The sequence below is a fragment of the Pan paniscus genome, chromosome 4, assembly GCF_029289425.2.
Source record: "Pan paniscus chromosome 4, NHGRI_mPanPan1-v2.0_pri, whole genome shotgun sequence".
Taxonomy (NCBI): Eukaryota; Metazoa; Chordata; class Mammalia; order Primates; family Hominidae; genus Pan; species Pan paniscus.
In genome coordinates this window covers 136,911,151-136,932,985 of record NC_073253.2, presented here as the reverse complement: position 1 = coordinate 136,932,985, position 21,835 = coordinate 136,911,151, and the positions used below count along the sequence as shown (strand labels likewise).

The 21,835-nt window shown below is 52.0% G+C and overlaps 1 protein-coding gene across 5 annotated transcripts in view; it reads left to right on the top strand.

The window, feature by feature from the left end:
• The first annotated feature begins 2,212 nt into the window (after positions 1 to 2,212).
• Positions 2,213 to 21,835, top strand: part of ARAP3 (ArfGAP with RhoGAP domain, ankyrin repeat and PH domain 3) — a 28,517-nt gene continuing 8,894 nt past the window's right edge. For 3 of the 5 annotated variants that reach the window (XM_034960672.3, XM_034960671.3, XM_034960670.3), the window contains exons 1-19: positions 2,226 to 2,317; positions 3,995 to 4,535; positions 4,676 to 4,737; positions 4,842 to 4,953; positions 10,687 to 10,890; positions 11,025 to 11,094; positions 11,361 to 11,481; positions 11,569 to 11,753; positions 11,836 to 11,942; positions 12,193 to 12,392; positions 12,504 to 12,589; positions 12,733 to 12,915; positions 13,085 to 13,220; positions 13,857 to 13,973; positions 14,422 to 14,569; positions 14,680 to 14,782; positions 17,843 to 18,062; positions 19,110 to 19,173; positions 19,399 to 19,562. In XM_034960672.3, coding sequence (XP_034816563.2) covers positions 4,012 to 4,535; positions 4,676 to 4,737; positions 4,842 to 4,953; positions 10,687 to 10,890; positions 11,025 to 11,094; positions 11,361 to 11,481; positions 11,569 to 11,753; positions 11,836 to 11,942; positions 12,193 to 12,392; positions 12,504 to 12,589; positions 12,733 to 12,915; positions 13,085 to 13,220; positions 13,857 to 13,973; positions 14,422 to 14,569; positions 14,680 to 14,782; positions 17,843 to 18,062; positions 19,110 to 19,173; positions 19,399 to 19,562 — 2,806 coding nt within the window. In that variant the 5' untranslated portion in view covers positions 2,226 to 2,317; positions 3,995 to 4,011. Of the gene's footprint in view, positions 2,318 to 3,994; positions 4,536 to 4,675; positions 4,738 to 4,841; positions 4,954 to 10,686; positions 10,891 to 11,024; positions 11,095 to 11,360; positions 11,482 to 11,568; positions 11,754 to 11,835; positions 11,943 to 12,192; positions 12,393 to 12,503; positions 12,590 to 12,732; positions 12,916 to 13,084; positions 13,221 to 13,856; positions 13,974 to 14,421; positions 14,570 to 14,679; positions 14,783 to 17,842; positions 18,063 to 19,109; positions 19,174 to 19,398; positions 19,563 to 21,835 lie in introns of all 5 variants that reach the window. The other 2 variants (XM_063604641.1, XM_034960673.3) reach the window with 1 other exon arrangement.

The following is a 21,835-nucleotide window of genomic DNA, read 5'->3' as shown; positions in this document are numbered from 1 at the left end:
CTGGCTTTGTCACCAGTAGAAATCACATATATTTTTATATCATATTACAATATTGCAGATCTTTTGAAATACCATTTATGCTCATCACTGCATCAAAGTTATGTGAGGTATCAACCTACCACTAGATCTTATTTAAAGCATTAATAAATAAGCACATATATTACTATATCACATCGGTTTTATATGTGTATTACAACATAATTGGTTTCCTTTGTAATCCTATATATTTTATTTTATGCATTTTAAAATATTATTCTGAGATGAGGCCACATACTTTACCGTATTGCCAAAGGAGAACATGGCACAAAAAGTTTCAGAACTCTTGCATCTAGCCCCTGACCCAAACTCCCCGGCATCCATTCCTCAAAACTCCCTGTGCCCTTTACTGTCTTTTCCTGCTCCCTTATTTTGCTGGGTTAGTCTGAGTCCCTTAAAGAAGAAGCTGCCAAGGCAGAATGCAAGGATTTGACTAGGGGAGATGCCTGTGAGAGAGGAAGGGAGCCTGGAGCTAGGAGAGCTGTGAAGGAGAGAGAGAAGGAATAAAGGTTGAGAGGAGCATCCTAAAACACCAGTCAAAGGAAAGTTCAGCAAAGCCATTGGGAAATCTTGATCCAAAGTCAGCTGTCAAAGGAGTCCCCTATCTCCCAGGAATGGGTCTGCCTTAGGATCTCTGCTGAGCTCTGTCACTGGCTGGGAGCAGCCCAGTGGGAAGCTGGCCTTAGATTTCAGAGAGAAGCAGCTGGGGCCATTGGTTAATTTCACTCCTCACAGTGTAAGATCTGTGAGGAGCATTCTCACTGCCACCACAGTTGCCCATCCGAAAAAAAGGACATGGTGCAGGGGTCCTGTCCAGGGTGGTAGGTGAGCATGGTAGTTATAGATATAGACTTGGAGGGTTGGCTATTTTCTAGCTGCAGAGTCTTGAGCAAGTTATTTAATGCTCCCTGTCTCCTTATATGTAAAATAGAGGTGATAAAATTTCCTATTTGTAGGGATATTTGTGAGGATTAAAGTTTGCAAAGCAATGTTTACATAGATCCTGGAGCACGGTCAGCTCTCAATAATTGGTAGCCCTTATTATGGCTATTGCAATTATTATTTTATTACTATAATTCTCTTTCTCAAAGGGAAGGCCGGGAAAGTGGGGCTCCAGTAGGCTGAAGATGACAGTCCCTCCCCTAGCTGAGGCAGCTGGAAGAGGTGGGAACCACTTCCTCCCACTCCCCTCTTCTTCCCCTGAGGCAGGGGTCTTCCCCTAGCTACTGACAGTTCCTGTGTCTGCTGACTCACAGCCAACTTCCTCTCATACAAACAGGAAAACACAGCCGGCCAGCGCCCCCGCCACCCCCAACACATACACACATACACACACACACACACACAAACACCCCCCCCCCCCAACCCAAACACTGGTCCTGCTCAGAGAGGGAAGTGCCTCCGCCCCCGGGAGACAGGCTCCAGGACCGGGGTTCCGGCAAGATTAGCGAAGGAGAGAAAGGCCATTCCTCCTCAGGCCTCCCCGGCATCCCCCCTGAAATTTTAGGGTGGGAGTTGGGGAGAAGGGGCGGCTTCTCCCATGAATGAAACAGCTGCTTGCTTGGTCACTGAGCTTGCAGGGCGTCCGCCTGTCCCAAAAAGGCAGCCCCAAACCTTGGTTTGGAAGTAGGGATGTGCCTTGCGGACCTTCATCCCTCGAAGGAACCTAGGCCGGGCCCTTGGGGATGGAAGTGGGGAGAAACAGACGGGTACCCCTCTGCTGGGCCTCTGCGCTTGTTGCCCAGGCCAAGTCTCAATTCTGGATGTCCAGCTTCCGTCCCCACACTAAACTAGTTGCCAGGGTCCAGCCACCCTTCTGGGCGTGGGAGAGGTGCCCTGGGGGATTAGGGCTCGACCTTTCCTCCTCCCTTTTGGCAGGACTGGAGGGCATGGGAGCAGCGGAGAGGATGCAAAGCCGTCCCTGGCACTCTCCCTTTCTCAGTTTCTACCTCCGTCCCAATCTCCGTCCCGGTCTCTGCCTCTTTGTCCCTCTCCCTGAGGTTGTCTTCGTCCCAACGTGTTCTGGTCCTTTCTCGGCCTGCGAGAGGGCAGACTGGGGGCAGACTCGGAGATAAGCGCGGCGGTTGGGCAAGAAGCCCAAACCCTTTGGAGGCCTGCGCTTGCACAAGGAGTGGCCGGGGCCCCGCGGAGGGAACCGGCCGGGCGGGGCGGGGCTGGGCCCGTCGAGGGAGGGCAGAGGGGAGGCGGGGCCGGCGCGGCGGGACCCAGAACCTCGGACGAGCGGCGGGCACCCGCGAGCGGACGGCGGCCGCGTAGTGAGGTGAGGATCCCCGCGCCCCCCGGGTCCCTGCTTCCCAGACTCCTCCCCATCACCTTCTCGAGGGCCTTCGTGGGCTCCCAGGCCCCCTCGGCGCCGGCGGCCCTCCCCATCCCTGCCAAGACCCGCCCCTCCCTCCTGCTGCCCGGCCTCTGCCTCATCCCTCCTCGCCCCCTCCCTCGTCGCAGCCTGCGCTGCCCGCCACTGCCCGCCCCGCCCCCGCCACTCCTGTCCCGCGAGCACCTCAGCTCCCAGCCCCGTGCTGTCGAGCCCGGCCTGAGTCACCGGGAAACCGGGCCCTGAGTCAGGGCCCGAGGCTCAGCACGCGGGCCCTGGCTTGGGAATGAGGCCCAGCTGGAGAGAGGCAGAGGGAGGCCAGCAGTGATGCTGGGACGGAGAGGGCGTCCTGGTCATCGACAGAGCACAAGAGTAACAGGGAGAGAGCCTAGGCCGAGGCGGAAGACAGAAACCCAGGCTCAGGCAGACAGAGACACAGATACAACTCAAGATCTGGTTAGAATTGTAGACTGAGTCAAGGACAAGCTTAATGACAGAGAGCAAAACAGGGTGGGACAAGGAGAGGGACAAAGAAGAATTGAGAGGTTGAGATGGAATGGGGCAGGGACAGTGACAAGGCAGAGATAAAACTCAGGGGCCACAGAATTAGAGACAGGTCTATGAAATAGACCAGGGTCAGGGTCGGGGTCAGGCTGGTGGAAGGGGGACAGAGCACAGAGACCTGAGCCCAAGGGAATGAGCAGGGAAAAGGCAAGCTCAGAAAAGGAAGGCTTGGAGAAAGCAGAGGTGGGGGGATGGCATTTCACACTGCCAAATCGCTACAGGGCATGTGCACACACAGGTGAACAGCATGTGAACATGCTGCCGGTGGGCAAAGAGTCCAGAAGCCTCTGGAGTACCCCTGACCAGAGGTCAGGCCTCATCTCTCTGGCCTGGTTCTCCATCCCCATCCTTATTCTTCAATTAGCCTCCACCCAGGGCCGGGACCCCACACATTAGGACTGGTTAGGGCTCTCCCGGCAGCCTGACCAAAGCAGGCAGGATGTGGAGGCGACCAGGGCTGGAGGGACAGGAAGGAAGTCTGAGCAGAGACAATAGGTGGAAGGGGAGGAGGGACTGGGAACAACCAGGATTAGGATGGCAGGCCTGCATACATCGGCTCTGGAAACAAGAGGGAGGGGGCGTCTGCACCTCCTTCCTCCTATCTAGGCTGCCCCTCTCCCCACCTTACTCCAGAGCTGATTGGCCACATCATTGGCCCCTCCTCTGCATCTCCCTATCCCACTCTGCCCCACAGCATTCTAGCATCTTGTCCCATGCTTACTCAGTTGGATGTGCAGTCAGGCAGGAGCAGAGCTTTGACCCAGACCCAGGGTGGGCAGGAACTGAGGGGCCAACTCTAGCACTGACTTACTGTGAACCTGGGGCAAGCCCCTTCCCCTCTCTGGGCCTCAGTTTCCTTAACTTCAAATGAAGTCCCTTCCCTAAGTAGAGAGCCATTGCTGTTGTTCTGGGATGGCTCTGCTTCCAGATCGCAGGCCTTTCAGCATCTTTCTTTGGAGGAAGATTGGAGGCTGGTGCTCACTGTCCAGGCCTCAGACTCTGGGGCAGGGAGGGGGATTCTCAGCCTGAGCCCTCCCTTCACCCTGCCCCTCCCCCCAGCAATGGCCTGAGCCCCCATGGCTGCCCCTCAGGACCTGGACATCGCTGTGTGGCTGGCCACGGTGCACCTGGAGCAGTATGCAGACACGTTCCGACGGCATGGCCTGGCTACAGCAGGTGCAGCCCGGGGCCTGGGCCATGAGGAGCTGAAGCAGTTGGGCATCAGTGCCACAGGGCACCGGAAACGCATTCTACGCCTGCTGCAGACAGGCACCGAAGAGGGCTCCCTGGATCCCAAATCAGATAGTGCCATGGAACCATCCCCCAGCCCAGCCCCGCAAGCCCAGCCCCCTAAGCCCGTGCCGAAGCCCAGGACCATGTTTGGTGGACTCAGTGGCCCTGCCACCACTCAGAGACCTGGGCTGAGCCCAGCCCTCGGGGGACCAGGAGTGTCCAGGAGCCCAGAGCCCAGCCCAAGGCCCCCTCCTCTCCCCACTTCCTCCTCTGAGCAGTCTTCAGCCCTAAATACTGTGGAGATGATGCCTAATTCCATCTACTTTGGCCTGGACTCAAGAGGCAGGGCACAGGCAGCTCAGGACAAGTGAGTGGAGTTGGCTCCCTAGGGACTGATGCTGGGAGGAGTGGGGAGGAGAGCATGAGGGGGACTGAGGCGGGGAGCAGGGCATGAAGGCTTGTTCTTCCTCCTCTCTCCTTAAGTAACCAATAGACCTTTCCCTTCAGGGCCCCAGACAGCTCCCAAATCTCTGCCCCTACCCCTGCCCTCAGGCCCACAACAGGCACAGGTAACTGGGTTATCACGGGTTGGGGGAGAGGGATAGTGCCGGCAGGACCTCATACACTCCCAGCGATCTCCTCTTCCTTGTGCGTTCCCCTCTCCTCCTGCCAGTGCACATCATGGATCCTGGTTGCCTGTACTATGGTGTCCAACCTGTGGGGACTCCAGGAGCCCCCGACAGAAGAGAGAGCAGAGGTGTTTGTCAGGACAGGGCTGAACACAGGTGAGTACTAAATAAGGAAGTGGTGGGAGGGAGGAGCAGGTGAGTCGGTGGCGGCCATGTATCCAGTTATTCAACAAATGTGCATTGAGTATTCACCAGCCAGGCACTCAAGATACAGGATGAGTATCACAGACCCAGTGCCACCCTCAGGCAGCTTGTGACTCAGTGGGACAGACAGGGAATAAAACAAGTAGACAAACCAATGGTCATATAATGGAAAATTGGGAGAAGTGCTTTTCTTTCTTTCTTTCTTTCTTTCTTTCTTTTTGAGACGGAGTCTTGCCTTGTTGCCCAGATTGGAGTGCAGTGGCACAATCTCGGCTCACTGCAACCTCCCTCTCCTGGGTTCAAGCGATTCTCCTGTCTCAGGCTCCCGAGTAGCTGGGATTACAGGTGCGTGCCACCATGCCCGGCTAATTTTTGTATTTTTAGTAGAGATGGGGTTTCGCCATGTTGGCCAGGCTGGTCTCGAACTCCTGACCTCAGGTGATCCTACCTCCTTGGCCTCCCAAAGTGCTGGGATTACAGGCATGAGCCACTGTGCCCAACCAGGAGAAGTGCTTTTCATTTTTTCATTCAACAAATATTTATTGAGCAACTATCATGCACCGGATGTAGATGCTTGGGATAGATCAGCGTACACAGAAATCCCTGCCCTTGTGGGGAGATAGTCCATTAACAATAAACATAATACATTAAATACTATAGAACGTTAAAAGGTATTAAGTGCCATGGAAAAAATAGAGCAGAGTAAGAGGGCTGGGGGGTTGGCTGGGCATGGTGGCTCACACCTGTAATCCCAGCACTTTGGGAGGCTGAGGCAGACGGATCACCTGAGGTCAGGAGTTTGAGACCAGCCTGGCCAACAGGATGAAACTCCGTAAAAATACAAAAATTAGCCAGGTGCGGTGGTGGACGCCTATAATCCCAGCTACTTAGGAGGCTGAGGAAGGAGAATTGCTTGAACCTGGGAGGTGGAGGTAGCAGTGACTAAGAAAAAAAAAAAGAGGGCTTGGGGGCAAAATGGGTGGACTGCAATTTTTCATTTACAGTTAGTGGAGCATTAAGAAGATGACATTTGATCAAAAACTTGAAGGAGGTGAAGGAGTTAGCCATGAAGATAACTGGGGAAGAGTGCCCCGGTAGGGCAAGTGATTGGAACAGAGGCCTCAAGGCGGGTGTGTGCCCAAGGGGATCCAGGAGCAGTGAGGAGGCCAGGCCATCTTGGCTGGGGCAGGTGGGCCACGGTGGGAGGAATGGCAGGAGATGAAGTCAGAGAGGTAAAAGAGGCCAGATAAGGGTCGGGCACAGTGGCTCATGCCTGTAATCCCAGCACTTTGGGAGGCCAAGGTTGGCGGACCACCTGAGTTCAGGAGTTTGAGAGCAGCCTAGCCAACATGGTGAAACCTCGTCTCTACTAAAAATACAAAAAAATAGCCGGGCGTGGTGGTGGGCGCCTGTAGTCCCAGCTACTCAGGAGGCTGAGGCAGGAGAATGGCGTGAACCCGGGAGGCGGAGCTTGCAGTGAGCAAAGGTCGTGCCGCTGCACTCCAGCCTGGGCAACAAAGCAGGACTCCGTCTCAAAAAAAAAAAAAAAAATAGCTGGGGGTGGTGGCACACACCTGTAGTCCCAGCTACTAGGGAGGCTGAGGCAGGAGAATCACTTGAACCCGGGAGGCGGAGGTTGCAGTAAGTCAAGATCATGCCACTGCCCTCCATCCTGGACAACCGAGTGAGACCCTGTCTCAAAACAAAAACAAAAACAAAAAACGAAACAAAACCAAAAAAACAAAAACAAGAGGCCAGATAAGGGACTTTGGCTTTTACTCTAAGTGAAATGGGAAGCCATTGAGGGGTTTTGACTTTATAAAGGGATCCGCCTGGTTGCTATGTTGGGAGTGGTCTGTAGGGGGCCAAAGGAGAAGCAGAGAGACCAGTGGGGAGGTTTTTGCAGTAATGTAGGTGAGAGACCTCAGAGTGTAGTGATAGTAGTGGAGATGATGAGAAGTGGCTTTATTTTGAAGGCAAACTGTCAGATTAACTTGGGATGTGAGAAAAAAAGAGCAGTCAAGAATGACTTTGAGGGCTTCCATCTGAGCTGGTGCTGACCAGTATGGTAGCCATTAGCCACACGTGACTACTGGGCCTATGAAATGTGGCTAGTATCCTTTGAGATGCACAATAAATGTAAAACACCTGCTAGATTTCAAAGACTTAATATGAGAAAAAGCAATACTGGATGAATATAACAAATATAAACATAAATTATCTTATGTTTATATTTTTATGTTGATTACAGAATTTTTATGTAGTAAAAAATAGTAATTTTTATGTTGATTACATACTAAAATGTTAATGTTTAGGATATATTGGGTTAAATAAAATATATTATCAAAATTAATTTCACCTGTTTCTTTTAATTTTTTTAAACGTGGCTACTGAAAAGTTTAAAATTACATACTTGGTTCGCATTAACTTCTGCTGGATAGCACTGTCCTGAGCACCTGAAAGTTCCTGGAGCCGCCGTGGTCTGAGATGGGGAAGACTGTGTTCAGGCAGCTGGGAGGTGAGGGTAGATTAGGAGTGCAGTTCTGGACGTGTTGAATTTGAGGTGTAAGTTATGCCTCCAACAAGAGGTGAAAAATAGACCACTGGGTAGACGAGCTTAGAGTCTAGAGAGAGGTCGGAGCTGGAGACCTAAACTTGAGAGTTGTCAGCACTTAGATGGGTGCATAGAGCTGTGAGTGAGTGCAGATAGAGAAGAGGACCAAGATCAAAGCCCTCGTGCACTCCCATATCTAGAGGTTTGGGAGAAGCGGAAGAATCTGCAAAATGGACAGAAGAGAAATAGCAAAGTAGAAGGCCAGGAGAATGTGATGTCATAGGAGCAAAGTGAAGAAAATGTAGGAGAAGAAGGGAGAGGCCAGCTGTGTCCTACGCTGCTGAGGGGTCTGCTGCTGAGTATGATAGGACTTAGAATTGACCCTTGGAATTAGAGGTCACTGGGGATCTTGACAAGTACAGTCTCAGAGTGATGGGGTGAAAGCTCGATCAGAGTGGGTTTTAAGAGAGAATAGAAAAGTACAGACAGTGTCTTTTGAGGAATTTTTCCGCAAAGAAGAGCAGAGAGTTGGAACTATTGTTGCTAGAGGAAGTTGAGTCAAGAAAAGAGTTTTTTTGTTGTTTTTGAGACGGAGTCTTGCTCTGTCACCCAAGCTGGAGTGCAGTGGCGTGATCTCGGCTCATTGCAACCTCTGCCTCCTGGGTTCAAGTGATTCTCCTGCCTCAGCCTCCCAAGTAGCTGGGACCACAGGTGCACTTCACCACACCCAGCATTTTTGTACTTTTAGTAGAGACGGGGTTTCACCATGTTGGCCAGGATGGTCTCGACCTCTTGACCTCGTGATCCGCCTGCCTTGGCCTCCCAAAGTGCTGGGATTACAGGCGTGAGCCACTGTACCTGTCCAACAAGAGTTTTTTATTGGATGCAATGTTATGTAGGTTTGTAGGTGAATAGGAATGATCTGGTAGGGAGGGACAGTTATGTAGGGGAGAGGAGAGTGAGGGATGTCTAAGTGATTGTGTAGGTGAGAGGAATAGGATTAAGGGCACAGAGGAGGGTCTGGCTTTAGACACCAGTGTTTATTATAGTCACAGGAGGAAGGCAGAATATGTGCGTGAAATTGGGTAAACATGGCACTGGGAGTCTGTGGGGGTTCTTATCTGATTACTTCAATTTCTCAGTGAAGTAGGAAACAGAGGCTGCAGTAGCAGTTTTCAACATTAGCTGTATCATAGGCTGGGGAAATTTTTTTGTGTGTGTGACAGAGTCTCGCTCTGTTGCCCAGGCTGGAGTACAGTGGCTTGATCTCTGCTCACTGCAACCTCCGCCTCCCAGGTTCAAGCAATTATCCTGCCTCAGCCTCCCAAGTAGCTGGAATTACAGGCGCCCGCCAGCACACCTGGCTAATTGTTTTTTGTATTTTTAGTAGAGACGGGGTTTCACCATATTGCCCAGGCTGGTCTTGAACTCCTGACCTTGTAATCTGCCCGACTCGGCCTCCCAAAGTGCTGGGATTACAGGTATAAGCCACCACGCCCAGACTTTTTTGTTTTTTATTTTATTTTTTTTAGGCTGAGGAACTTTTAAAACTATAAGTGCCTGGGCCCTCTCCCAGAGATTCACATTTAAGTGTCTGGTGTGGAGCCCATGTACTGATATTTTTTAATGTTTCCCAAGTGATTTTGTGCTGTTGAGGTTGAGAACCCCTGGAAAGTGACAGAGAATAATAGAGGAATCTACTCAGATTAGTTAAGGGAGGCCTCTCTGAGAAGATGACATAAGCAAAGACCTGAAGGATGAGAAAAAGCAGCCCAGGGAAGCATGGAAGGAGGCAAGTTCTAGGTAGAGGGAAGAGCGTGTGCAAAGGCTCTGAAACATGGAGGAGAATGTGGCTATAAGCAAGGGCCAGGGCAACACAGGATGCAGTCAGGGGAGTGGCCTACGGGCCTCACCGTACAAGTTCTCGCAGCCCATTGGAATTTGGGTTTAACCAAAGTGCAAATGGGACGTTATTGAAGGGCTTCCTGCAAGGGAGTAAAATGGTCTCATCTGCATTTGTAAAAGAACACTTTGGTGCCTGTGGGAGAATAAGTGTGGGAGGGAGGGCAAGAATGAAAGCAGATGGCCAGTTAGGGAATTTGCATCACCCTGGTGAGAGTTGATGGGAACTTGGTCCTTGGTCCAGGGAGAGGTCAAGAACATTTTGGACAAAGAGTCAAGACATATTGATTAGCCATGGGCAACCATGACAGGGAGCCATCTACACAGCCCTTCCCGGTCTTTTCCATCCAAGTCATACTAACGGCAAAGAAGATGGACTGAAATTTTCCCAATAAAAATTCCAAGTATGCTCAGGAAAGCAGCTCCATGCCAATCTTAAGGGTTCTGAACCTCCCTATTCCCCTGTTTGAAAAGCAGATCCAGGCTGAGCACAGTGGCTCACACCTGTAACCCCAGCAATTTGGGAGGCCGAGGTGGGAGGATCACTTGAACCCAGGAGTTTGAGACCAGCCTGGGCAACATAGCGAGACCTCATCTCTACTAAAAATAAAATAAAAAATTAGCTAGGTGTGGTGGCCAGCACATGCCTGTAGTCCCAGCTACTCAGGGTGGGAGGATCCCTTGAGCCCAGAAGTTTGAGACTGCAGTGAGCCATGATTGCACCACTGCACTCAGCCTGGGCAGCAGAGAGAGAGAGAGAGAGACCCTGTCTCAAAAGAGGCTGGGCGCGATGGCTCACGCCTGTAATCCCAACACTTTGGGAGGCCAAGGCGGGTGGATCACCTGAGGTCAGGAGTTCGAGACCAGCCTGACCAACATGGAGAAACCCCATCTCTACTAAAAATACAAAATTAGCCAGGCGTGGTAGCGTATTCTTGTAATCCCAGCTACTCAGGAGGCTGAGGCAGGAGAATCGCTTGAACCCGAGAGGTGGAGGTTGCAGTGAGCCGAGATTGCGCTATTGCACTCCAGCCTGGGCAACAAGAGCGAAGCTCCATCTCAAAAAAAAAAAGAAAAAAGAAAAAAGAAAAGAAAAAGAAAAGAAAATCAGATCCAGTACCTGCCAGGCATGCTATTCTTAGGTGATGTGAGTAGGATGGAGAAAGTACAAAGAGGGTGTCCGGGGTACTTGTCTAATGTGTGTCCCTCCCTGTCTTGGCCCCCACAAGGCTCAGCAGACAGGATCTGGAGGCACGGGAGGATGCTGGCTATGCCAGCCTTGAGCTACCTGGAGACTCCACCCTCTTATCGCCCACCCTGGAAACAGAGGAGACCAGTGATGACCTCATTTCACCCTATGCCAGCTTCTCCTTCACGGCAGACCGCCTCACGCCCCTGCTCAGTGGCTGGCTAGACAAGCTCTCCCCTCAGGGGTGGGTGCTGGGAGGGGAAGGGAGGGAGAAAAGAGAGGCTGGGAGGTGGTTGCGTGGGAAAGTGCCCCCAGACCCTATGATCCCCCTAACCCCATGCAACCTCAAACACTGATCTTGGCTCCTTCCTTCCTCAGAAACTATGTCTTCCAGAGACGCTTTGTGCAGTTCAATGGGAGGAGTCTGATGTACTTTGGCAGTGACAAGGTGGGGGGCTGGGAGATGTGACGACATGGAGATGAGGGAGAGGGAGGGCTGAGAGGGGCTCAGAATTGGAAGGAGGGAAGTCCATTGTGTGTGGGTGGGGGCAGTGACTGCATGACTGATGTCAGCATTTAAAGTAGCTGGCTTAGCAGCTGTACCCACTGCTTGTGGATTTAATGCCAATCTTATAAAATCTGGGGCAGGACCCAGGGGCTGGCACACATGGCTCAGTTCCTGTCCTCATGGGTCATTGAACTCTCTCTCTCCAGGACCCCTTCCCTAAGGGTGTGATACCTTTGACTGCCATTGAGATGACCCGCAGCAGCAAGGACAACAAGTTCCAGGTCATCACCGGCCAGAGGGTGTTCGTGTTCCGCACAGAGAGCGAGGGTGAGGGCCACAGCCCCCTGAGTCAGGGCAGGAGGGAGGGAGGCTGTGTGAGCAACAGCCACTGACCTGCTTCTCCATCCCCACCAGCTCAGCGGGACATGTGGTGCTCCACGCTGCAGTCCTGTCTGAAGGAGCAGCGCCTCCTGGGCCACCCCCGGCCCCCCCAACCACCCCGACCCCTCCGCACGGGCATGCTGGAGCTGCGTGGACACAAGGCCAAGGTGTTTGCTGCCTTGAGCCCTGGAGAGCTGGCACTGTACAAGAGTGAGCAGGTGAGGAGAGCCGGGTCAGGGCTGAGGGGCCTGAACTAGTCCCTTCTGGCACCTCATGATGCCCACCCCCTGACCCCACCAGGCCTTCTCTCTGGGCATCGGGATCTGCTTCATTGAACTGCAGGGCTGCAGCGTCCGGGAGACCAAGAGTCGAAGCTTTGACCTGCTCACACCCCATCGCTGCTTCAGGTGGGGCCTGGGCCAGTGGGAGGCAAGGCTGGGGGACTTTTGCGGGAGGCACAAGGGTGCAGAGGACTAGAGGCCTCTTCAGTAGGACGTCAGAGGGTATGCACAGATGGTAGTCCAGTGAGCTAGGTCAAGATGTCAGAAGGGTCTGGGCTGCCCCAGGTGTGGCCTGTGGTGGCTCCTGCAGGAAGAGCCAGGGGGATGGGACATGGCAGGTAGGTCCATGCCCACGGACTGGCTGTCCACCCCTCAGCTTCACAGCCGAGTCTGGGGGTGCTCGGCAGAGCTGGGCGGCCGCTCTGCAGGAAGCAGTAACCGAGACCCTGTCTGACTACGAGGTGGCTGAGAAGATCTGGTCTAATCGGGCCAACCGGCACTGTGCGGACTGTGGGTCCTCCCACCCAGATTGGGCTGCTGTCAATTTGGGGGTGGTCATCTGCAAGCAGTGTGCAGGTGAGGAATGGCCTCAAGCCCATGTGGGGAACAGGAGGGCTGGGACTAGAGGGCTCAGGGTACCCGTGCCACATGCCCCTCACACCCTCACACACCCTCACACCCTCACAGGTCAGCACCGGGCCCTGGGTTCCGGAATCTCCAAGGTGCAGAGCCTGAAGCTGGACACGAGTGTCTGGAGTAATGAGATAGTACAGGTGAGCGGGCAGAAGAGGGAGAAGGTGGGAGGGGTAGCAGGGAGCGTCCAGAAGCAGGCCTTGGGCCAGCCTGGGGACAGGAATGGAACATCTGAGGACTCTTGAGTTCCTGTCACCTGCCTTTGTCCCTTGTCATCCCACAGTTGTTCATTGTCCTGGGAAATGATCGTGCCAACCGCTTCTGGGCAGGGACCCTACCCCCAGGTGAGGGACTACATCCAGATGCGACCCCTGGCCCCCGGGGAGAGTTCATCTCCCGAAAGTACCGTCTGGGTCTCTTCCGGAAGCCCCACCCTCAGTACCCAGATCATAGCCAGCTTCTCCAGGTAGGAGGGACAAAGCGGGGGTGATCTGGGGTGGGGGGGTCAGGAAACACTCTCTGGAGTTGGAATGCCTAGACTTGGGTGGTGGGGACTGTTTTTAGTGATAATACGACTGTCCCCAGTGCTCTCAGTTTGGGATTTGGGGCTGACAGAGGCCCTTCCCTCCCTGCAGGCACTGTGTGCAGCTGTGGCAGGACCCAACCTGCTGAAGAACATGACCCAGCTCCTCTGTGTTGAGGCCTTTGAAGACGAGGAGCCCTGGTTCCCCCCAGCCCTTGATGGCAGCTGCCCTGGCCTCTTGCCCTCAGGTCATTCCCCCAAGTGCCTCCTCTTTCCCCTACAGGAATTCTCAGACCCAACCTATGATTCAGTTCTTCCAAGGGGCCCCAATTAGCTGATCACAATGGCCCAGCCTGGGCAGTTTCCCAAACCCTCAGATCCTCCAGGGCCTATCTCCTGATGTCATGTGATAGCTGATGACGGTCATGGCTGGGGAGGGTCTGGGTGTTCCAGGTGCTAGTGCTGGTCCACCCCTGACAGGGCCGACCCATAGGTCAGGGCTAGTCTCCCTGGAGACAGTGTGATCTCTCAAAGAAGTGATCAGCTTAGTGACACTCATCTCCATTGGTCAGGCCAGGGGGCTGAGACCCTTGCAGGATGGTACATGCCCTGAGGTGCTCACCCAGAGCTAAGAGCCTGGTTGGCTGGCTGGTAGGGAGAGGCAGTGGGCAGGGGCTGGGCCAGAGGCCTCCCTGTCTCATTACCCCCTGCCTCTCTCTTCTGCAATCTGGGTAGTGAGGGATCCAGCTCCATTGGGCTCTACTTGGCTGTGCTGCCAGTGGAGTCAGGTCCCACTGTCTTTCTCCATTTCATCCCTTCCCCAGAGGGGGTCAGGTTATCCCATTGCACTTGGTTGACCTGACTACTTCCCCTTCCCCTTGCAGACCCCTCCCCTGGTGTGTACAATGAGGTGGTGGTGCCTGCTACTTACAGCGGCTTCCTGTACTGCAGTCCCGTCAGCAACAAAGCTGGACCCTCACCCCCTCGCAGGGGCCGGGATGGTGAGGGGGAGCCAAGGGATGGGAGGATACAGGGACAGAAAGTGGATGGGTGTGAGGGTACTGCAGAGGGACAAAGAGGAGAGGGCTGGGATGGGAAAGTGGGGCCATGCCCGGGAATGGGCTGGGGTCCTGGGGGTGAGAGAGGGACCATGCCAAGTGGCAGCATTGGGTGATAGTTAAGAGCATCTGTTCTGAAGTCAGACTGTCTGGGTCAAATCCCAGCTCTGCTACTTCCTACCTATGTGTCTTGGGCAAGCTACTGAAGCTGAGCCTCAGTTTCCCCATCTGCAAAACAGGACTGAGTATAACACCTCATAGGGTTATTGTGAAGATTACATGGGATCATATATGGGCAAAGGGCTTGGCACAGAATAAATATCTGGTAAATTGGAACTATGACAGTGGGGGCAGAGGTCTGCTGCCCCCTGACTATCTCCCTCTGCCTTAGCTCCCCCGCGCCTTTGGTGTGTGCTGGGAGCAGCTCTGGAAATGTTTGCATCGGAAAACAGCCCTGAACCCCTCAGCCTCATACAGCCCCAGGATATTGTATGTCTGGGTGTGAGCCCCCCACCCACTGACCCAGGTGACCTTGACAGGTAATAGCCCTTCTGTGACCACCGAGCTTCCCCCTTTTCTCTTCCCAGCCTCCAGCCTGACAGCCCCCTCATTGGTCCCATTCTCCTCCCTGACCTCATCTTCTCTCCAGGTTCCCCTTTTCCTTTGAGCTCATCCTCACTGGAGGGAGGATCCAGCATTTTGGCACAGATGGAGCTGACAGTCTGGAGGCCTGGACTAGTGCTGTGGGCAAGGTGAGACAGGAGAGCGCCCTCTGCAGCATCTCATGCTTTCCTTGTCCCCACGTGCTCCCATCTTCTCCTCTCTTATTCCTACAGCCACTTCTTCCACTAACAGCTAAGGGTGACTGAGCACATATTCTGTGCCAGGCCCTGTGTTAAGCACTGCCCACTCGATATCTCATTTAATTTTCACAACCACTCTCTGAGGTGAGGTTTTAAGTATAAGGAAACTGAGTTTTAGAGTTTACGAATTCACTTGGTCAAGGTCACAGAGCTAGGAGGCAGCAGAGCACAGGACTAAAATTCAGGCCTCTGTCTGCAAAGCTCACGGCCCAAACCTCACTGTGCCAATGCCTCCTCCCACGAAGAAGCTGGCTCTGATTCCCACTACCCACCCTCTGCTCCAGTTTTCCAGCAGGCCCAGAGGCAAAGCTACCTTCATATTTCCCAGCTTCTCCATTCTTAGATAAGCCAGTATCTCTCTCCTGTATGCCATTCCCAAAACTGAAAATTCAGGCCCTGGAGTCAGACATCCTGGGATTTGAGTCTCACAACTCTCAGCCTTGTGAGCTTTTCCACATCTGTAGGGTGGGCGTAAAAGACTCACCCCCTAGGGTTGAGGATTAAATGACATGTGAGGCCCACACACAGCAAGCCCTCAGTATGTGGGCGTTGAAATAATAATGATGGTAGTGATGATGACGATGATGACGACAGTCTCTCCCATCCTAAGACAGCTTTTCCCTAAGATCTGTTCCATATTCAACTTTTCACCTTGGTGCCTTCCTTTCCCTCCTGACAATGCGTCAGAAAGTCGTGTGCAGCCTGCAGTTCCCCTTTGACCCCTTGCAGCTACCCTCCTCTGCCCATGCCCTCCTGAACTGCTACCTGGCAGGTCACCAGTGCCTTCCCATTTCCAAAGGCCAAGGCTGCCTCCCAGCCTCACCAGGTCATCTCTGCAGCATCCGGCACTCCTGTATGGGAAATGCTCCACTGCTCTGGCTTTTGACCCCCTTCTCCCAGGTCTCCTACAACTCCTCACACTAACACATTGTCTCCATATCTTTTCAGGGCTCTGTCGTGGCCCTCCCAACCAGGTTTAAGTCTCCTCTCATTATTATCTACACTTTCCAAAAAGCTATCCCATCCTTTAAGGCAGTGCTACCCGGAGGGTGCTGTGAAGACTGTCACACCATACTAGCCCCTGGACTATGTGTTATGGTCCATGATAGGATAAGCACAGAACTTGAGAGTAAGCATTTAGAATATTTTATAGCAATTTGACATAGTAATTTTATGTGTTGAATCTAATTATTAAAAAAGGGCTTGGGCCAGGGGTGGTGGCTCACACTTGCAATTCCCAGCACTTAGGGAGGCTGAGGAGGGAGGATTGCTTGAGCCCAGGAGTTTGAGAGCAGCCTGGGACCCTGTCTCTACAAAAAATAAGAATTAGCCAGGCATGATGGTGCTCACCTGTAGTCCCAGCTACTGGGGAGGCTGAGGTGGAAGGATTGCTTGAGCCTCAGAGGTTGAGCCTACAGTGAGCTGTGAACATGCCACTGCACTCCAGCCTAAGTGAGGCCCTGTCTCAAAAAAAAAAGCGGGTCGGGTTGTATTCTTCATTTTTTCATCCAGATTTTCTAGCAACTCATTTTTATTATTATTATTATTTTCTTTTTGAGATGGAGTTTCGCTCTTGTCTCCCAGGCTACAGTGCGGTGAAGAGATCTTGGCTCACTGCAACCTCCGCCTCTTGGGTTCAAGCGATTCTCTTGCCTCAGCCTCCTGAGTAGCTGGGACTACAGGCGCACATGACCTCGCCCGGCTAATTTTTGTATTTTTGGTAGAGATGGGGTTTCACCATGTTGGCCAGGCTGGTCTCGAACTCCTGACCTCAGGTGATCCGCCTGCCTCGGCCTCCCAAAGTGCTGGGATTATAGGCTTGAGCCACCGCACCTGGCCACTTTTATTATTTTTAATGAAAATACAGTGCTGGCCGAGCGTGGTGGCTCATGCCTCTAATCCCAACACTTTGGGAGGCTGAGGCAGGTGGATCACCTGAGGTCAGGAGTTTGAGACCAGCCATGCAACATGGTGAAACCCCGTCTCTACTAAAAATACAAAAAATTAGCCAGACATTAGCGCCTATAGTCCCAGCTACTCGGGAGGCTGAGGCAGGAGAATCTCTTGAACCCGGGAGGCAGAGGTTGCAGTGAGCCGAGATCATGCCACTGTACTCCACCCTGGGAGAGAAGAGCAAAACTCCATTTCAAAAAAAAAAAAAAGAAAGAAAGTACACTATTGGTTAGTGACAGCTTGGGACTTTAAGAAGGAAAAAGGAAAAAACCCTGGTCCTTTACTGCAATTTACTGCAGGTAGTTTGAGAAGCACTGCTTTGCAGTCGACCTCAAACATCCTTTCCTCTATGAAGCTTCTCCCCAGCCCCCTAGGGTGGTGGGATTTCCCAGGGCATTATGAGTCTTCAGGTGTAGCATTTTTGGCTATAAAGAATGAGTATGCCTTTTTGGCTGGGCGCAGTGGCTCATGTCTGTAATCCCAGCACTTTGGGAGGCCAAGGTGGGAGTTCAAGACCAGCCTGGGCAACATGGCAAAACCCTATCTCTACAAAAAAAGTAAAAAAAAATTAGCCAGGTGTGATGGCATGCTCCTGTAGTCCCAGCTACTCAGGAGGCTGAGGTGGGAAGATCACCTGAGCTGGGGGAGGTCGAGGCTGCAGTGAGCCATGATCACGGCACTGCACAAGAATGAGTATTCTTTCTTATACCCACACCTCAATTAAGGGCATGAGGCTGCCACACAGGGGTCTTCTTTATGTTGGGGAGAGCAAACTGAATTGAATTGAATTTCTTTCCTGTCTTTCTCCAACCATCTCATGTCTCCTCCTTGGCTGTCTCCTTTGCTCTCTCGCATCCCTTTTCATTCCTGCTTTTCTTCTGCTTTCTCTTCATGTTTTTCTCTGCTTTTCGCTACCCCGGTCACTCTCATTTCTCTCCCCTATTCCTTGTCTCTTCCCCCATCCCCCTTTCTCCTGTCCTCCCCCTGCCTCTACAGTGGTTCTCCCCGCTGAGCTGCCACCAGCTGCTGGGTCCCGGGCTGCTGCGGCTGGGCCGCCTATGGCTGCGGTCCCCCTCCCATACAGCCCCGGCCCCTGGTCTCTGGCTGTCAGGGTTTGGCCTCCTTCGTGGTGACCACCTCTTCCTGTGCTCAGCGCCGGGCCCTGGCCCCCCAGCCCCTGAGGACATGGTGCATCTGCGGCGGCTACAGGAGATCAGTAAGCGGGGAGGTTTAGGGGGACAGGGATGAAGGGTGGCCATGCGGGTGCATGGAAGCAGACCTTTATTATTTGGGGGTTCTTATGGGAAACAGCAGAACATGGTGGCTTCAGGTACAAGCTCTGAAGGGAAACTGCCCAGCTTTAGACCCCACCTTCATCACTTCCTAGCTGTATATCCCTGGACAAGTTATTTAACCTCTCTGTGCCTTAGTTTCCTCATCTTTAAAATGGGCACAATAATAACACCTTCCTCAGAGGGTTGTAGTGAGGTTCAAATAGGGTAATGCATCTAAAACATGTATCGCAGAGCCTGACAAGCATTTTTTAAGTGCTCAATAAATGTTATTATTATTATTATTATTATTTATTTATTTTTTTTGGAGACAGAGTCACGCTCTGTCCCCCAGGCTGGAGTGCAAGGGCATGATCTCAACTCCTCAACTCACTGCAACCTCCGCCTCCCAGGTTCAAGCAATTCTCCTGCCTCAGCCTCCCAAGTAGCTGGGATTACAGGTGTCCGCCACCACGCCCAGCTAATTTTTGTATTTTTAGTAGAGAAGGGGTTTCACCATGTTGGCCAGGCTGGTCTTGAACTCCTGACCTCAGGTGATCCACCCACCTTGGCCTCCCACAGTGCTGGGATTACAGGAGTGAGCCACTGCTCCCGGTCTATAAATATTATTATTATTTGGAATCACTTGCTGGTTGGGTCCTGGGAGAGGGGACTGGGTACCCTCACTGCTTTCCTTTCTCCTAAAAGAGGAACAATGTAAGATAATATTTTAGGACTTTGGAAACAAGAGACCTGGGTTTGTGCTCAGCCTTGCCATTTTATAGCAAGTAATCTGGGGCAAGTTACTTAAACTTTCTGAGATTAATGTGTCACCTATAAAATGGGAATAATAGTACATAACTCATAGGATTCAACTGAACGTTTTTTGTAATGCTCCTAGCCTGGCATCTATGCACGTTAAGCATTTAATAAATAATAGTCTCTATAATGAAGACGATAATCATGAAAATGTCCACTGATTCTCCTCCCAGGTGTGGTTTCTGCAGCTGACACCCCAGATAAGAAAGAGCATTTGGTCCTGGTGGAGACAGGAAGGTAAATTGCCCCTGCCCTTGACCTGGGGCTCCCCTTCCTGGAGCAGAGCCCATACTCTGCAACCTGGCCTGCTGGGCCATTGCCCACTTCCTCAAAGTTTCTTCCCTTGCTCCCGGATGATTTGGGTTGGGTGTTGCTGCCCTCTGCTGGTGGCTCTGGGAAGTCTGGTCCCCATGCATCTGGGCCTGTCGGAGCTGGCTCTGATTCAGGCCTCTGGGGTCTCAGGACCCTGTATCTGCAAGGAGAGGGCCGGCTGGACTTCACGGCATGGAACGCAGCCATTGGGGGCGCGGCTGGTGGGGGCGGCACAGGGCTGCAGGAGCAGCAGATGAGCCGGGGTGACATCCCCATCATCGTGGATGCCTGCATCAGTTTTGTTACCCAGCATGGTGAGTAGGCACTGGCTGGTACTGAGCCAATGGGGGTGGGGGGTGGGGGTGATGAGGGGGTGGAGAACGTGAGCACAGCCAGGGTGGAACGTGAGCACAGCCTGGAAGAGCTTTGCCTCCAGAAACTGCAGCTGGACCCCAGCTGGTCATTTGACTCTTGGCAGGCTGCTTTGCTTTTCTGAACCTCAGTTCCATCATCTGTAAAATGGGGCCAACGGTCCTCATTTTCCAGGATAATTGTGACAGTGAGACAATGCCTGTCAAGCCTTGAGCGCAGGGCCTGGCATGTAGTAAGTGTTCAGAAGTTTCGTCAGAGTGTGGAGTAGGGGAGGAGCACTGAAAATGTGACTGAGGACACAGAGCCATGGCAAACAGCGAGCAGCTGCGAGGTGAGAGCTGAGCTGTGCGGCACATTTCCAGAAGTTTTAAGCAGAATTATTCTGTGTGGGAGGTTTTCTGGGCTTAAATGGTCAGCTGTGCAAGTGGCCCCCATAATTCTTTGTGAGTTTTTTTGGTTGTTGTTGTTTGCTTTTTTTTTGAGATGGAGTCTTGCTCTGTTGCCCAAGCTGGAGTGCAGTGGCATGATCTCAGCTCACTGCAACCTCCGCCTCTCGGGTTCAAGCAATTCTCCTGCCTCAGCCTCCCAAGTAGCTGGGATTGCAGGCGTGCCCCACCACACCTGGATAATTTTTATATTTTTAGTACAGGGGAGTTTTACCATGTTGGCCAGGCTGGTCTCAAATTCCTGACCTCAGGTGATCCACCCACCTTGGCCTCCCAAAGTGCTGGGATTACAGGTGTGAGCCACCGCACCTGGCCCTTTGTAAGTTTTTTATCCTAAATAAGGACCGAAAAGAATCTATTTCTCCTGTGAACCCTCTTTAGAAGGCTGGACTCTTAAGAAGGAAAATTCACAGAAAACTAAGGTGGGCAGATCCCTAGATCATTTATAATACCTAATACAATGCAAGTGCTGTGGAAATAGTTGTTATGCTGTATTGTTTTTATTTGTATTTTGTTGTTGTTATATTGTTATCTTGGGGTTTTTTTCCAAATATTTTTGATGTCGGTTGAATCTGCAGTTGTGGAGCCCATGGATACAGAGGGCTGACTGTAAGGAAAAAAACAGTGCCTCCACAAACATACACATAATTGTTACTAGTCATGGGACATGGAAAGTCAGTGGCTAATAACATTTTCCATGCCTTGGCAGTGGCCTTGTTCAGTGACCTCCCCCACTCGCTACATTCTTATCCTCTTCTCAGCCTCTCTCGTGTTAGAAGGAGGAAATAAGTCAGAGGCCCAGTGAGAAAGCCCTGAAGAAAGAATATGGGGCCGGGCGTGGTGGTTCAAGTGTGTAATCCCAGCACTTTGGGAAGCCGAGGCAGGTGGATCACCTGAGGTCAGGAGTTTGAGACCAGCCTGGCCAACATGGTGAAACCCTGTTTCTATTAAAATACAAAAATTAGCCAGCCATGGTGGCAGGTGCCTGTAATCCCAGCTACCCAGGAGGCTGAGGCAGGAGAATTGCTGTGAGGTAAGGTTGCAGTGAGCTGAGATGGCACCACTTCACTCCACCCTGGGTGAAAGAGCAAAACTCCGTCTCAATTAAAAAGAAAGAATCTGGGTGTTCATCCCCTCCCCTCCAAGGTTCCTGCACCACCATTGTTTAGTCAGCATACATTGGTTGAGCTGCTACCATGTGTCAGACACTGGGGATATGGCAGTAAGCACGGTGGGTCCTAGGAGGGTCCTAGGAAGCTTATTTATTACCAATCTCTTAGGTAATAAATAAGAAAACAAACATAGTCTGTTCTTGTTATCTGTGGTAGTTATGCTCTAAGTCACTGCAAACATTTAATTGGTGAATACTGAATCACTGCCCCAGAGGAAATACAGGGTTAGCTTCCTGCTAGCCTCTGGTTACAATAACATTTTAGTCAAGTGATCAATATGTATCCTTGTTTTATGTGTTTTTCTGTGTAAAGAGACCTTATTTTATATATATTGTTTGATTTGTTAACACTGAACTCAAGGCCAACAGCACTGTAACTCAAGCTAATCTAACACATGTATTTTCTCTGTAAGGCATGTCACAGCTTTCTCACACGTAGAAACACTAGACAGCATTTCAGCACTATACTTGGGCCATTTTAAACAGTGAAGTCACCAACAAAAAGCACAAAAATATGGCTGTAAATATACCATTAAAAGGATACACTTGTTTAGAGTAAGAACATGCACATTGGGGAGGTAACTTAAATTTTTCTTCA